Source organism: Panthera tigris, chromosome D2, assembly GCF_018350195.1.
Source record: "Panthera tigris isolate Pti1 chromosome D2, P.tigris_Pti1_mat1.1, whole genome shotgun sequence".
In the NCBI taxonomy this organism is placed as follows: Eukaryota; Metazoa; Chordata; class Mammalia; order Carnivora; family Felidae; genus Panthera; species Panthera tigris.
Genome location: NC_056670.1, coordinates 23,286,278 through 23,302,142, shown reverse-complemented (window position 1 = coordinate 23,302,142; position 15,865 = coordinate 23,286,278). Strand labels below are relative to the sequence as shown.

Genomic DNA, 15,865 nt, shown 5'->3' with positions numbered 1-15,865 from the left:
GGAAAATGAAATCCCTATTTACAGCATATTAGAAACAAAATTCATTTACTGAGCATGCTCAGACAAGGTATGTGCAAGGAGGCGTGAATAATAGTTTCGAGTCCTCTGTCTGGCAGTGGGCCAGCCATGAAGATCAACACAGCCCGTGGGGAATAGTTATCTTCAGATCCCATTACAAACTGAGTTTAAACATGTTACAGCTGCTAAAACTGGAAACTGTTCTCTCGATGTAGACTTACTAAAATAATATATGGTTGCCAAATACCTGACTCCCACTGTAATATTACAGTTAATGTTTATATAATAAAAAGCATAACTAAGCAGAAGAGAGAAAAAAGCAATCTTGTTCATACTTGAATTTATCCCGTCTCATCTGTAAAGTCCCCAACATTACCCCGATTCCTTTTATCTGCGTGATCCTGCCAGGGACTTGATCCCCCTTTAACATCGGCAGGTTGGGGATTTTTGTCTGGGGAGTGAAATGCATTGAATATTTTAAACGGGGGGAAAAACATTTTAAATAGACTTTAATGAAAACATATTTTTATTGTTGGGATGGATAGGTTTGTTTTACTTTTGTTTGGTTGCCATGGGAACCCAAGTAGCATTGAAGTCTGGGTATTCCAATGGTTGCTGTTTGTTGGGACCCCCTTGCCCTCAGCTTCATTCTGTAATCGCGACGGTGACACGTGGAGGAACCCTCTTCACCGGGAAGCATGACAGTGTTACCTCTGAGTGTAGGGAGAGGGTGACAGAAGGCAGAGAACTGGGTTGGAGGCACACCCAACGTGGACCCCTCCCCTCAGGCTCTCACAGGCCCGGGCCACCCAGGCCCTTTAGCTGGGTGCCTTTAGGAGACTTTAATTTCCTTAGACAATTCTGCAGATTCAAGAAGCAGGGCAACATTTCCATTTCATTTTTTGCTTTCATTTTTTTTTTTCCTTTTCTTTCTTTTTTTTTTTTTTTTTTTCTTCTTCACTCAACTCAGCAGCTGGCTGGCCGACAGCAGTAAAAAATACATTTCACTTTGCTGGTCAAAGGCCTAAAGCCAGAAGCAGGAAATCTGGAATTAAATGTTTCTTGTATCTGGAAAGAGGCATGACTAAGGTAAAACTGAATCCAAACACAAGCTTTGCTTGTTCAAGGCTTCCAGAGGGAGAGAATATGTGAGTGAGTGAGTGTGTGTGTGTGTGTGTGTGTGTGTAAAGGTCAATTGAGTGGTTTTTTTTTCCTTCTAAATCACTGAAAGATAATTATAGTGGCTCAGGGAAAAAAAGGTTCCCAAAATAAAACAAGAAAGGCAGCAGCTAAAAGGAAACAAGTAGAAATATGGCCAGCTAAGCCCCAAAGAACAGGGCACGATCTCACACAGCACACAAACAATCACTGTTCATATAGTGATTTCCGTTTGGTGCGATTTTCACTGAATGTTTTTTCAGTTATCCTGTCATGGTACAACACAATTACCCCACAGGATATGATCTTATCATCTGATTATTAGAAGTTTTTACAGTACAAAAAGACGAAAGCTATTATAGGCTTTGGAACATTTTAAACGTTTAGGGTAAATGCAATACCATTAAAAACAGGTTAGCCAATATTAAGGTCAACGTTACCCAATGCAGGAAGCTGAGTAGGCTTGTTGTGTATAAAGAATCTAGTATAATGCAACATGCCTGTGCCTTGCGGATGATTATTCCTCAAATATTTGTAGTACAACAAAGATTTAATCAGTCTCTAAACTATACAGCTAAAAGCAAAAATGCACCCCAGCCCCTGAGAACTCATTACACAGCCCATCTTCAATGGGCTGCAACTCTAAGAATGTGGGTTGGGTTTTAGGTGGGTGGAAGTAATGGGGAAGAGAAGCAATATATTCATTAGAAAATCCAGAGAGATTTTTACCCCTGATCTACATCTACTCTGGGAATTGAAAGCTTGGCAGATAAATGGGCCTTTATTATTATCCAGATTTCACATTTCAGATTAGCAAAATGCTTATTTACGATGCCATTAATGGATCTGAAATAGGTAAGCCATCATGTATTAAAAAATAACATCTTTCCATAGGCATAAGATTTGTAGCAGCATGAGATTTTATTTTTCCCTAGGAATAATACAAGAATAACATTTTCCACCCCACAGCAGAAACAGTAGGGGAGCCTTTTGCTATCACCAAGATTCTTATTAAATTCAGTCACTGTGAAAGCAAGATTTTTTTTCTCCTTCTCCTTCTTCATCTTTTTTTTTAAAATAAAGACGACTTAAAATCAACCCAAGTTAAAATTAACAAATCAATAGCGTTATAACCTTGATTTATTAGCATCTGAGCCACTAAATTATCATCATACAAGAAATTGCTGGTTTGAAAAGATTTCGGCTTTGTTAAATCTCAAGTTAAATAATGGTGCTCAGTATACTAGGTTTTTAGATCTGCCTCATCTGATATTATGAAAAATTCAATACATTTCCCTACAGCAGAAGTCAGGGGTCAGCAAATCTATTACTGTAATGTAAGTAATCTGGCAACCTGCCAGCTCTTTCTCTCTTTTATTATTTTTTTAAACACCAAGGCAGATAATTTTATATTTACAAATTCTAAAATCCTCCAGGGTCCTGCCTCTCTTTCTTAACAAAAACCAGCAGCCTCACATTCAAGAAATGTATATCGCCACATGTCCGCATCATTTGCATTTCATACAAAAGAAGAAAAGACTTCATCTTTATTAGGCAGCGCTGTCCCCCTCCCTTCCCCATACTCAGACGGAAAATAATGTCAAATCTCTTTTGAACGAGTAACCACTAATAATCTTCTGTATTGATTAATGCTTGCGTGGAATGACTGAACTTTGGGGCCAAAAACATTGAGCAAACAGTGCTTAAGAGGAAAAATGAGAATCCATCTATTTATAGAGCTCTGCAAAATGATAGTATAATACTGTCTAGAACTGACTCAATTTGGAGTGGGGGAAAGAAGTAGGTAATTTATAGGGTTGTAATTGATCCTCAAACTCACCCTCGTCACTTTATAGACACTGTTATGGCATCAAACCTGTGAAAAACTCTAGGCCCAAAGATCTGCTGGTGCCCCTGGAACAGAATACCTTAGGGTCAGAGGGAAATAAAGCTGGTGTGCATGTAAGGGCCAAAATGCTCCTACTATACTTGCAGTATTAGGCTTTTACATGGCGGTAGAAAAGAAATGACATATTGGTTCCGCTGGGGCTTCGGATCTGATCTGATCCCAAATGAAGTCATTATACCTCTAAGTTGATTCCAGGGTTGATAAATTCTAAGGCTTGGCCAGACATTTCCCTTCTCAGCCAGAAATTGAAAATATAACTTCACTGTGAAGTGTGGGAAGCAATCTTTCACCAAATATGGAGCCAATAGAAGGTATATTTTTCTTTTTTGAAGATGATGTATGCACCCTTGTTAAGGTTCCAAGAAGACTAGAAAGTTTCTAATCTCACATACTGTCCACCTCTCAGGGTTCCAGACCACAACCATAAAAATGGCAGAAGGGCGTTTGGGTGATTGGTACCAAAACAAAAGTCAAAGACACAAATGTGCTATGTCAGCGTACACAGAAGTGGGATGTTTCCTCAGTGGGCACAACACTCACTGAGTACAACAGAAACTTTGTTCCTGTTCTCTTAAAAACCAAGCTCCATCTGAGAAAGATGTGGGCCCTGGGTAAAAATCTCCTCTATTTTATGGTGTGTTTCTGGAAAGCAGAAAAAATAGCGTGCCGAGTGTGAGGAGCAAAATGTCAGTAACCAAGAGAGCTGAGAAAGAGGTCTCCAGCACCCTCCTAAAACAGATGAGGAGGTGAACTAAAGGCTTTGAGCATTGAACCATGGAGACAGAGGCCATGCTGACCTGTAGGCCATGGAGAATGGTGAATGGCAGGACTCATGTGAGCTAAGAAAACCACGGGAGAATGCAGCATGGGTTCTATATGGAAGACTTAGCTTGACCGTGAGGTCACCAAGGGTAAACTGAATGGAGTGCTTTAATAAGGAAGTGGGTATAAATAGCATCATTTGTATTCTATGTAAGATACCCAAAAGCCATGTGGCCCATTATATCAACAACAATATATGGCCACTTGTCATCAGAAAAGGTCTTTCTTGGGAAAATTACCTGCCTAACAGGGCTTCATTGCCTACTCTAGAGACAACAGAAGATGAACAAGAAACTTTTTTGAAGGCATTAATACCGTCCATTTGCCCCTGGAAGTGGTGGGAGAGTTGTTTCCTAGGCCCATTAATGACTCTGACACCTTCTTCTGTGGTCCTGGAGTGCCTGTAACCCTAACTAAGTAAAAAAAGAAAAGCAAGGTACATGAAGCCTGGGCCAAGCAAGATGGTGGCTTGACTCCTATAAAGGATTGTCAATGTGAGAGAGGTTGCTCAGGGATGACAGGCCCGCTGAACTGCAGTTACATTGGTCTGTGGGGGCCTGAGGTGGGAGGATGGGGAGAGAAACTTCTGGTTATTCTTATATATTGATTAGGCATTCCAATATTAATAACAGGGACCATGTATTAAATGCCTATTAATAGGAGGTATTTGTATACCTTAAGTTCAACTATTACAAAAAGAAGTATATATAGGTACATTATTTTACCCTCATTTTTATGGATGAGGAAATGGAGGTTCAGAGTGAAATTATTAAATGACTAGTCAAAGGCATGCAGCTATTAAGTGCTAAAATTTGAGTTCAAACACAGATCTGTTTGCCTCTCTGAGCTGCCTTCATATCAGCAGGGTAACTGCACTATTATACCTTGTCTGAGAAGCACTGACACTCAGGAGATACCGAACTGATCACCCCTGGGTTAGGAGAATTCTAAGCACTTAAGGTACTAAAAAAATCAGGGTGACCATTCTCTTTTTCTCAGACGCAACAGACCTATAAAATACACCCATGGCCATTCCACAAGGAGTCAACCCATTAGAACAGCCCTATGGCTTGGGCACTGGGCACAATGCTCCTTTTTCTAAAATACCATGACTCTTGAAAAGGTGGTGACCCTACGTGGATGAGGCCCAGCTTGATGTTGGATGGTAAGAGAAACTCAGGAATCGTATCCCTTCATGAATTCCAGCCTGGGGCACTTAATCTTACCATGTTTGAGGTTCTCATGGCCTCCCCAGTTAGAATGAAAGCTCCTCAGGGGCTTTGCTTCTATGATGCCTCCTTGCCTCTTCTAAGAGGGTCTAGACTGATGTTATCCCCATGTCTTTCACACTAAAGAAAGTTGGAATGGACTTAAGGCTGACTTTATGCCCTGGGATTAAAGTACATTCTCACAACAGAGGGCATAGACCATAAATAGCACCCAGCCCTCCACAATGTCAGCCAGCAAAGATGGAGGCAATCATTCTTCTCAATGAAAAAACAATGACTAACTCAGAATCAAGTTGCATGGATCCATTTCAAGGGCAGATGAACATTATTTCAAGAGTAACAGACAAATATAACTACAGTGTTTTCAACATAATGAGCACCCCACAAATGAAGGCAGACAGTGTCCATTATGTGAAGACAGGCAAACAACTACTGCATTTAGGTCTCATCTACGTGAGACACCATGGGTTCCAGAGCTTCTGAAATGTTCAACAATTCCCCCAAACATTTATAATTTTGATCAAACTTCGTAATAAGTTGTATAAAAACAAAATGTTCTGAGAGGTTTTCAGTGGAAGAGTTAAGGATATATTTTAATGGTAAACAATTACATTCTTCTGTCATCTGATTCTTTTTTTCTTTCTTTTTTGGAAACATGGCTCTCTGAATTTTCAATAGTTCCTTTGTGAAGGCATCTGTTACTCACGTAATTGAAAAGATGTTTGTGCAGTGGCATGCTTGAGAGTACAGTTATTTAATCTTAATGATAAAGCCCCGAGGACAGAAAATCATAAGTAGAAACCTCTTGTTATTTATCAAAAAGAAAAGGGGCTAAGACACCTAATCTATTCTCAAATTTAAATTCATGCTTGATGAAAACTATCAATAAAACATAGGACCTGAAAAGTTTCTTAAATACTGTACCCAGGTTCAAAGGAGTGAGAAAGGGGGGAGGTAGGGTGAAAACAAAAATGAGACAATAAAGGAGACTGACAAAGAAAAACTGCTGTTTGGCAAGCTTTTTTTGGGTCAAACAAAGAACTTGCTGTAGTTTACAGCATGACATACACACTTGATTAGTTTGTGCCTGAGGGTGTTTTTACACTCGATAGTGTAAACTCCAACTTCTATTAATTACAACTCGCATTTAGAGGCAAATTTAAGAATTTTTAAATAGAGATTTTTCAAAGGCTGTTGTTTATTTTTTTTTAAAGCAGAAACCAGTTTTTCTACTCCAGGGCCTGGCGAGAGTTTTGTTTTCCTTTTTAAAAGTTTCTTGAAATATCCAGGCATTGGAAAGTTATCAGAGCATTTTAGGCATGCTGAGTGATACAGAGGAAGGCTCTTGCTTAGGAAATTATCTGACTGTCCTTTGGGGAGGAATTCTATAGGTCCCCCAGAACAAGCTTGGTGGAGTGTAGATGGAAGAGTGGCAGAAATGCCTCAGACTGCCTGAATCTCAGCACCTTAGATTTCCCAGGCTCCTGGCTGTTGATAAGAGCCAGGAGGACTTCTGTGTATTTGAGGAAAAAGGGAGTTGAGAAAGCCTGCGTGGCAGTGTTGGAGAGGTATTAATACCTGTGCCCACTGGCCAGAGCCCACATTACCAACACAGTATTTAGAAAGGAGCTGCAAGTCCAGACATTGGTCAACCCCACCATGGTCACCCATGGGTGAGGATGGGAGTGGTCCAGCCACTGGACCTCAGGGCAAGAGAGTTAACAGACACTGAGAAGATAAACTGCAAGACCTGCCTGTGGTGGATCTGATTTGAAATTGAGCCTTAGTACTCCCCTGACAGCCTCTTCCACCACCTCGTTCCCTACCTCTTTATGCCCATTTTGTAGAAGAAACTGTCCTTTTTGTTTGGATTGAAATCAATTCATTCAACTCCTAATTCCTGAGTTCCCAGATATGTTCATGATGCTGCACTGAGTGCATTGGGGAGACTCAAGGAAAGCAATACCACATGATCCTTGCTCCCAAAAATAGTATCTTTACTGTTCTTGAATTCTTCAGCTGAATATTTTAGCTGTATGTTGATCTCTGTATGTGTGATGTATGATGATCTCTCAAGTTCTAACCTAACTCTTTTAAGATCCAGTTCAAATTCTAGATCCTCCTGGAAGACTTTGGTCATTCCAGCTGAAAATTCTCTCTTCTTTCTTTCATCCCTGTTGAACGTCTTATTTGTATCTATTACTTACTTACCTAAGGTTTTTATAGCCTTAAATATTCAACTCTCTTTCATGTATGTATGAACTAAGAGTCAGATCGTATGATAAGTTAGATAAGCCAAGGATCATAGTACCTCCCAGTTCTATTGAGTTGGTAGCACTGGCCTGGGGGTGCCATACTGAGGAGAATTCTGAAGCTGAGCTTGGCCTCATGGAAAGTAGCATCATGTTCCCTTAGCGATCTCTTCCATAAATGTGGTAGGGTGAGCACCTCCTCATTGTTTGTCAACCCTACTCCAAACTCATTGGTTCATCCATTTTCATTATCCCAGAGAATGCTTTGTACATCATAGGTATTCAAAAAACACCCAATGGCTCTTGAGGACAGCAGCAAAGGAAAAAGGCAGTCAGTCAGTCACTCAAATGGCAAATCACTCCTATCCCAGAAAAAGAAAGTGGCCACTGGGAGGGGGCTTCTTATCAATTTCAAATGTAATCTCAGGCTATGTTGAAAGGCTGATACTGCTACATCCCAAGAAGTACTATATACCACATCTGGAATCGCTTTGGGTATTCTGAGTGACACAAATTGGAGGCATCTACGTAAGAGCAGGCCAACCTCGTGAAAACCCATACATCGTGCTCTGAGGCTTGGTTGAATGGAATAGGAGGCCTTGGAGTGGGAGAGAAGCTTTGCCAAGCATGTGGCGGCCCATCACCAAGGAAATGGCACACAGAGAAAGAGTCAGACCCAGAAGGTGAGGGAGGGCCAGTGGGAAGCCACAGATGGTATCTTGTTCAGCATGTGGAAGAGTGTTTAGATGAAGAGCACCTCCAACGGTGGCCCGCTTCTTTCTTGTTCCCCAACTGCAAGGCGTTGGAGCAGAGACTGGATTAGCCCAGTGCCAAAGGTAGTTCAGTCCCCACAGAACTTGGCAGCTTATAGGGTACATTTTGCCCAGGGGTATGTTTAGTTTAACTGATGTAAAATATTTTCAGAAATATTGGATCCAATATTTGCAAGTCAGGTGACTTCATGTAAAAGTTATCATGAAACCATTCAAGGTCTGACAGTACTGAGGCTGTATCTGTCCAAGACAGTGGTGTTGGCTGATCCTGCTGGGCCTCTCTGGCCTGTCTGTGTGTGCCAGCTTCCTACTTTCCTACCTGGCCACTGCACTCACCTATGCTACCTCCCCCACAAACATCTGAGTCTGTGCCCAGGGGTGTGGAGTAGTGCTTCTTCAGTGGCCTGACATGAAGGACCAGTTTTCTGAGTTTCCTGTCTGTTGCTGACTGACACTGGTGTAAAATTCATAACTCATAAAAATGAATTAGTAGAAAATGAAATTTAAGAAAGGCACATAAAACACAAGGCCCGATTTTTTATTTGTTTCAACAGACATAAAATGATTCTGGCAAATTGCTACGTACGTGTAACAATGCTTATTCATAATTATTCTGTTCACAGAACACAGACAGGCCAGAAAGCCTCACTTGAGAAGCACTGGTCTAGAGGACGACTAAGGGACCTCTCAAATCTAAAATACTCTGTGATCTTGCCTGTGTCTTTCTGAATTGTGTACTGATTAACTTCAAGGGTATCAAAATGACCAAAAACATAGCAAATCATGTCCAGGACATAAACAGAACTGGAACTCACCTTACTTTACTTTCCCTTGGCTTTTTCCTCACAACACGATTAGCTGAGTTCCTTAGGACTTGATATATTTTTGGTCTTTATCTTAAAGCACATATTTATCTTACTCAAAACATGAACCTCTCTTTCTTCAGAGAGGAAAGGCTGAGGTCCAGCCGTCACTAGGGTTCTGCTCAGATGCGTCTGCTTGGGTACCACTGACCACAGGTCACTGCAAAGGAGGCCGCCCCAGCCCTGCAGCAGGACAGTCTTGCCAGGGGAATACTTCCAGGTAAGGCAAAAGGTTAGAATTTGAAATTGGGCACTAGGTATGTAAGAAGATGATGCATAATTGCTCATTTCCTGCATATAAGCACATTTGTTTATGATTTTGATTTTCTTTTTTTAAACATTTTTTAATGTTTATTCATTTTTGAGAGACAGAGAGAGACAGAGCATTAGCAGGGGAGGGGCAGAGAGAGAGGGAGACAGAATCTGAAGCAGGCTCCAGGGTCTGAGCTGTCAGCACACAGCTTGATGTGGGGCTCGAACTCATGAACCATGAGATCATGACCTGAGCTGTAGTCGGTTGCCCAACCAACTGAGCCACCCAGGCACCCCTGATTTTGATTTTCTAAATACTCAGAAAAGCACATCATAAAGCCCTTTTGCCTCAATGCTCCTTTTTCCAACCCTAATAACAACTTCACGTGCTCCTCAGACACAGACCATGCAATGTATTCAAGAAAATTCAAACCAGTGATGTGGTATTCTATGTGAAGATTTTTTTTCTCTCTTGTATGTGCTTAAAAAAAAAAACACAACATTTTTCTAAAAAAGAAAACAAATCTGCATGTGAAAGCAAAGTCTTTAAAGTGAATTACTATTCCAGAAAACTAAGCTAAGAGAATGCCATAAAAAGAACCATTTCCCTTTTTTGCTCCTGTCCTGATAACGGTAACTCAGCACATCTTCAACAGAGAGAGTCAGATCAGGAGGAAAATGTTCTACTTAGTAGGGTCCTGACCAGGAGGAGCTGGGCATTTTTCTTTGCATTATAACTGATAGGAACTTTATCTATAAATCCTGGGCAAGGAATGTCCAGAATAACCACACTTCATGAGCTTTGCTGAGTTTGAGACGTCTACATAGCAACAGTCTCGCGATGGGGAACATTAATGCTTTTTATATTGGTGATCAGCTGTAACATGAGCAATTAAGTACAGTACTAATGGACTATGGCCAGGAGCCTGGTACTAATATTAAAAACTGACAGAGATGAATAGGTTTGGAAGTAAAACCAGGCTGACAAAGACATTTTTATGAAGTGCTTGGACCTATTTGATTTAAACCAATCAGAGGCAAGTTTGGACGAGTCAGGCCTTCAGCAACAATGATGCATTCACAGGCATTGTACCATTTCTGCTGTGCCTTAAATAAAAACACTCATTGATTCTTTTCAACAACCCACACTTTCATTATTACACTCATTAATAAACCAAGAGTGCCCGAGTAACATACAAGTAATATTCACTGAGGAACTGGCTACTTTTTTCTTTTTGGAAAATGAAAACATTTACTGGAAACATGAACCACACCACACGAAAAATAAATCAGTGGATAATGCCTACTAGATCACTCATTTCTTCATCTTCTAGGAAAGCAAAGCTGGTGGTAAGCAAATAGGAAAAAGACTGAGTCTCTATACCGGAGTGAAAAGAGTGAAAAGAGTGTGACTGAATGCACAGGGGGAACTTGATCATTCTGATCTGACGGGGAAGGTTTGACAGATTTCCACGGGCATCTCCGGACTAGATGTTTGCCCACAAGACCCTGATCTTTTTCAACTTCTTGAACCTTCTTGAAAACGGTGGCCTTTCCCCAATCTAGACCTCTCTGTTCTGTGTTAGCATGCCTGTAATTAGCAAGAAGGAATGAAATCTGCCAAGTCCCTAAGCACAGTTGTGGCTGAGAGCTTCAGGCTCTTCTCTGACCCAAGCAGAACTGTTTCTAGTCACTGGACAGATCTCAGTGTCCTCTGCCTTTCTCCCGTAGAACCATTAAAGAGAATAAAGATGTAAGACATCTGGAGCAGTTGCCCCACACCTTTCTGCCCACCACAACACACAGGAGCATGGGTGATTCCTTTCAGGATCATGAAAGTGGAGCCTCTTTTTTTTTTTTTTTTTTCCCAGAAAAAGTCAGTTATCTGAAAATTTTAGTGCTTCACTATTATTAATTACTAATCACTCAAGACACCCTTTTTGTATCTGATCATGACAATGTGAAAGGGGCCTAGATAGTGAAAGGATATCCAAGGAAGGATGCTAACCACCCTGGGATAAGGTTTCAGGCTCTGTGCAGAGATTTCCATGTTGGGGGTCCCACTTGGCAGCTGACTATTGATTGTCTCAGCTCCAAACCTACTCTTCTGTGTTCTGGGACCGGAGTCCCGCCCATTACATGTCTCTTTTGTCAGTTGTCTTCCTTTTGGGGTTCTGCAAATGGGGCCATAGCAGGCCAGGGGAGGGGTGGAAGTCCCTCCTTCTTTCTAATTTGTTCGCTGCTCATTTCAGGGCCAACCCAACAGTGATGTAGCAGCAGCAGTTGGTTCCAGCCTCTAGCTTCTTTCGACAGTCTCAGAACTATCACCCTCCATTTGCTCTGGGGCCCAGCACCAGCTAGGGAGCACTCCCTCCTCAGGTCTGAGCCTAGCTCCGCGATGCTCCACCTCTGAGCTCAACCACCAGCACTGGTTGGGAGCCTCCCCGGGAAGGAGGGATATTAACCCCAGCTCTGTGAGGCATACTCTCTAAACTTGTGGGTGGCAACAGCCTCTCCCCTAGGCCCCAGGGAACCTGTGGTTATTACCTCCATGTTAACATACAGCTTCACAAAAACAGTGGTTTAAGCAAGTCTCTACATCAGTTCTCTTTGTTGAATACCTAGTGTGGTTTTTATTGTCCTTACTAGATCCTGACTGATAAGCACTGACCAAACAAATTCTCGATTTAGAAGAGTGAGTGACCTAGCATCTCAAAAGTATTTAATCCATTGGGACACCAAACCTTCATGAAACATCCCCTTTACTCCCAAGAATGAGGAGGGAAGAGAACTTTTTAAGAATGTTAAATAATGTTGTATAGTTGCTAAAGTGTAAAGTATCTCTCCTAGAATTTTCCAATTTGACTGACTGAAGGCATTTGGGATTTTACTACTGCGGATGAGGTATGTCATGCAACTAAGTACAGATCTTGGTATCTCATTTAAGATTGAGGCTATTTTTATCTACACCAGTACTTGAGTTAATTACACACACACACTCACTGTATTATCAGATCCAATCTTTTTTCCATCAAACCCAATCTGTTTTTTGATCATGTGATGCTTTGTAATACGTTTAATTTTCATCCTTAAAGTGAGTGAAACAGCTGAGATACACTCTTTTTGCCAATTTTAACTGCTGTCTGGTCCTTTACGTTTGATGGTTCAGGTGTTGGGAACATTTGCACATGGAGATATGGGAGGTTCACTATCAGAATAGAAGCCCTTTGAAAATACAGACGGTGTTTCTAATGAAAATGTTCTGATTAAAGCCTTGAATCATAAGTCAAAAATAAGTTGAATATGTTACCTTAAGTGCTCTTAACACAACACTCACCTGAGATATCTATGCTATTTTGTATTAGGGTTTCAGTGGTGTACCTGTTATGTACAGTGAGAATGTAGGCTGTTGTAGTAAATACTGAGAGAAGTAACACTCACACTTAAAAAACTGATGTAGCATACTAAAAAAAAAGGCTAGGAAGAGTAATAATTTGAATTCCTGTTACCATTTTAAAAAATCCTTGTGGACTGTAACAGCACGTAAGGCAATCCCTTAGGAATACTTCATGGGGATTTTTCCATGGGCTACTAAACCCAACCTAGTTTACTAGGTTATACCGACCAAAACATTCTAGGCTTCGTGGAATGGCTATACTAAAAGAGACTCTACGCTGAATGCAACACAGATAAAAATTTAATTGAACTAAAAAAAATATGACTAAGAGTTGACGCTCCAGATGACATTATATGAGGATGCATTTGTATGATCCGAAGGCAGGTGTTGGGCATCTGGGATGAAATTGGAATGGTAACTCACATGTAAAAGGCAACCATCACATTAGGCAGTTATGTTTTACCTTTCAAACTAGCAAGCTAACTGGCCTGTTTGTTCAGCTGTGTCTTGACTTCATTCCAACCATGACTGTTATTAAAACATATGCATTAAAACACACACACACACACACACACACACACCCCTCTACTTGGATCTGAATTTGAAACCAGGTTGCTGAGTCAGTCAACATTTCAGCAGGGAAATGCCAGAGATAGAGAAGTTGGTGTGACTTTAACACATTAAGTATGGACTAGAAGCGCAGAACAAGGATAATGCATGAATTCACTAACAGATCTGCAATGCTGTGGACAACAACAGTCCTAATGCAAAGAGGAAACACTCTTGTGGATACAACCTTCATAGTAGGCTTATTTGGCATTACTTCTTGTTTGCATGATCATCACCTCCTGAGAGAAGCTAAAAGTGTTAGAAAACTGAGCCATGCACGGCTTGGCAAGAAAGGATTTTCTTGGTGAAAAGCATAGCTGTAGAAGAAAAATACCAAGATGGGAAAAAAACAATGGATCTTATCTGGGACCAATTTTCTTATTAAAGAAATGCTTACTTTTCAATATTAACACATTCAACGTTAATACATTTCAATGTTAACACATTTACATGGCAACCTCATAGTAACACTGCAGACTTAGGATTTCCAGAAGTGGAAGGTTCTCACAGTAAATAAACCTACAGAAAACATACTGAGTAGTCTAGGCTTGTGTTGGGGGTGGTGGGGAAGGCATTGTCAAATAGGTGGTCACAGGATAAAACCAAACTAAAAGAACATCTAATTTTAGCCCTGGTAACCAGAGAGAGCCATGTCCCTTAAAAAACCCCAAGGCGGTATGCAAGGTAAATGCCAGGGGATATTTTCTATTTCCAAAAAGTCCTTTAGACTTCTCCTTATCCTTCACCAGAAGCTGCTTCCAATTAACACACTTTTAATTAAGCAAGGGCTTTCTAAGAAAGGGCTTTTTTTTAAGAGTAAAATTCATGGTATGTGAATTATATCTCAACTTTTATTTTTTTAATGTTTATTTTTGAGAGAGAGAGAAAGAGAGAGAGAGCATGCACGAGCGGGGAAGGGCAGAGAGGGAAACACAGAATCCGAAGCAGCTCCAGGCTCCGAGCTGTCAGCGCAGAGCCCGACGCGGGGCTCGAACTCTCAAAGTGCGAGATCATGACCTGAGCCAAAGTCGGGCGCTCAACCGACTGAGCCACCCAGACGCCCCCGAGAAGGGGCTTCTTACCTTTCATAATGTCTGCGGGTGCAAGTGGCAGCGCTGGTGCTGCCAGGATTACCGCCTAATTCATCATAAATATGTTTCCATTGACGCCGGGCTGTTATCTGAAAAAATGGCAATGGGAAATTCAATCTTCATCATAAGAGATTCACAGTTCCAGGATTCAATACATATGCAACAGGCAGAAGAGAACAGCCTGTTCTGGAAACCCAGAAACAGAGAAGTCCACATGAGTATATGGGGAGACTCGGGTTTTACAGTGAGATCTCTCCTTTAGCACTTTTCTTTATAATAAAAACGGAATTCTGCTTTGGGCTCTGTTTTGTCACCCTAAGGCATCTCCCTGGACATTTATGAAGCTAGTTCCCCCCGGGGTCCCAAACTCATACTCTGTTCCTTTATGTCAGTGTGAGGAAGCATACAAATAAAATGAGATTTCAGCTAAAATATCAGTTTAAGAGAACCAGAATTAACACCGGTTGCTTAAGGAGCAGGGAAACGGGTGCCCAAGGACGTAGGAGAAGAGGGAGAGTTTTCACTAAACGTGCTTTTGTATCTTCTGATTTCTGAACTGTGTGATGCGTAGAATACTTCAAAAACTAAATAAAATTACTATGTAAATTAATTAAATTGACCCAATTGGTTGTGGGATTTGCAGTCATCTCAGGCTAAATGGTTATGCCAGCTCCTCCCACCACCCAAACAAAACCCAGATCTCCAACTGTGTATGTTGCGAGCTGTTTGTTTTTACTCACTTAGTTCAGGAAAATGGGATATCCATCAAGTCCTACGAAAACGAGCAAATTCCAAAGCTAAAACGCAAGCTCAGTCTACTGTTGAGTTGGGTGAATAAAACCAAACAGCTTGCAATATACTGATGGCATGCTATGGCCCTATTTCCTTTTTTTCTTTAATTTTATTTTTGTACATAAATTAAGACTTTACAAAATAGCAGATGCATGATCTGGCAAATGATTAATTTGGGGAAACCACGTCATTTACTAACATCCAAGCAAGTCTAGTATTTCCTTGAAACCAGGAGACAGAATGCATTCTGAGGTCCTTGTGGATGTTTCCAAACAGAGTTACAGGAAAACGCTGTTATTGGAACGTGCAGGGGGCAGGGCGCTGCACAGGTGCCAGTGGCACTGGATACAATCAGAGTAGGAGGCTTCTTTTGGAAAATAACCGCAAAGCTGCCAGCGGAGTTCAGTTAGGGGCTGAAGGCAGCAATCCGGGGAAAAAAAAAATCTCAGCTCGCAAACAGGGGCTCGTAATTGTAATGGAAGGAGGAGGGGTGGTTAAATATTATAGGGTAAATGGCACCTTTTCCATCTCAAGTAAAGACCCCTTTATTTCCATAAACCCTGCTTGACAGGCCCGGGTAGGACCTCGAGACCATGGGAGCTTTGCATTGTTCAGCTTCCCACGAAGCATGCTTGAACCAAGTTGTGTCCATAGTCCTCTGTAGACAGAACCACCCTTTACATCTACTAGCAGGTATGGC

General features: G+C 41.2%; 1 protein-coding gene across 11 annotated transcripts in view; it reads right to left on the bottom strand.

Moving 5' to 3' along the window:
- Positions 1 to 15,865, bottom strand: part of ARID5B (AT-rich interaction domain 5B) — a 217,195-nt gene that overhangs the window by 48,400 nt on the left and 152,930 nt on the right. For all 11 annotated transcript variants that reach the window (XR_006209362.1, XR_006209364.1, XR_006209363.1 and 8 more), the window contains one exon: positions 14,365 to 14,462. Coding sequence is in view for 5 of the 11 variants with exons in the window: in XM_042961048.1 (XP_042816982.1) it covers positions 14,365 to 14,462 (98 nt within the window). In the remaining 6 variants the exon portion in view is untranslated. The remainder of the gene's footprint in view (positions 1 to 14,364; positions 14,463 to 15,865) is intronic.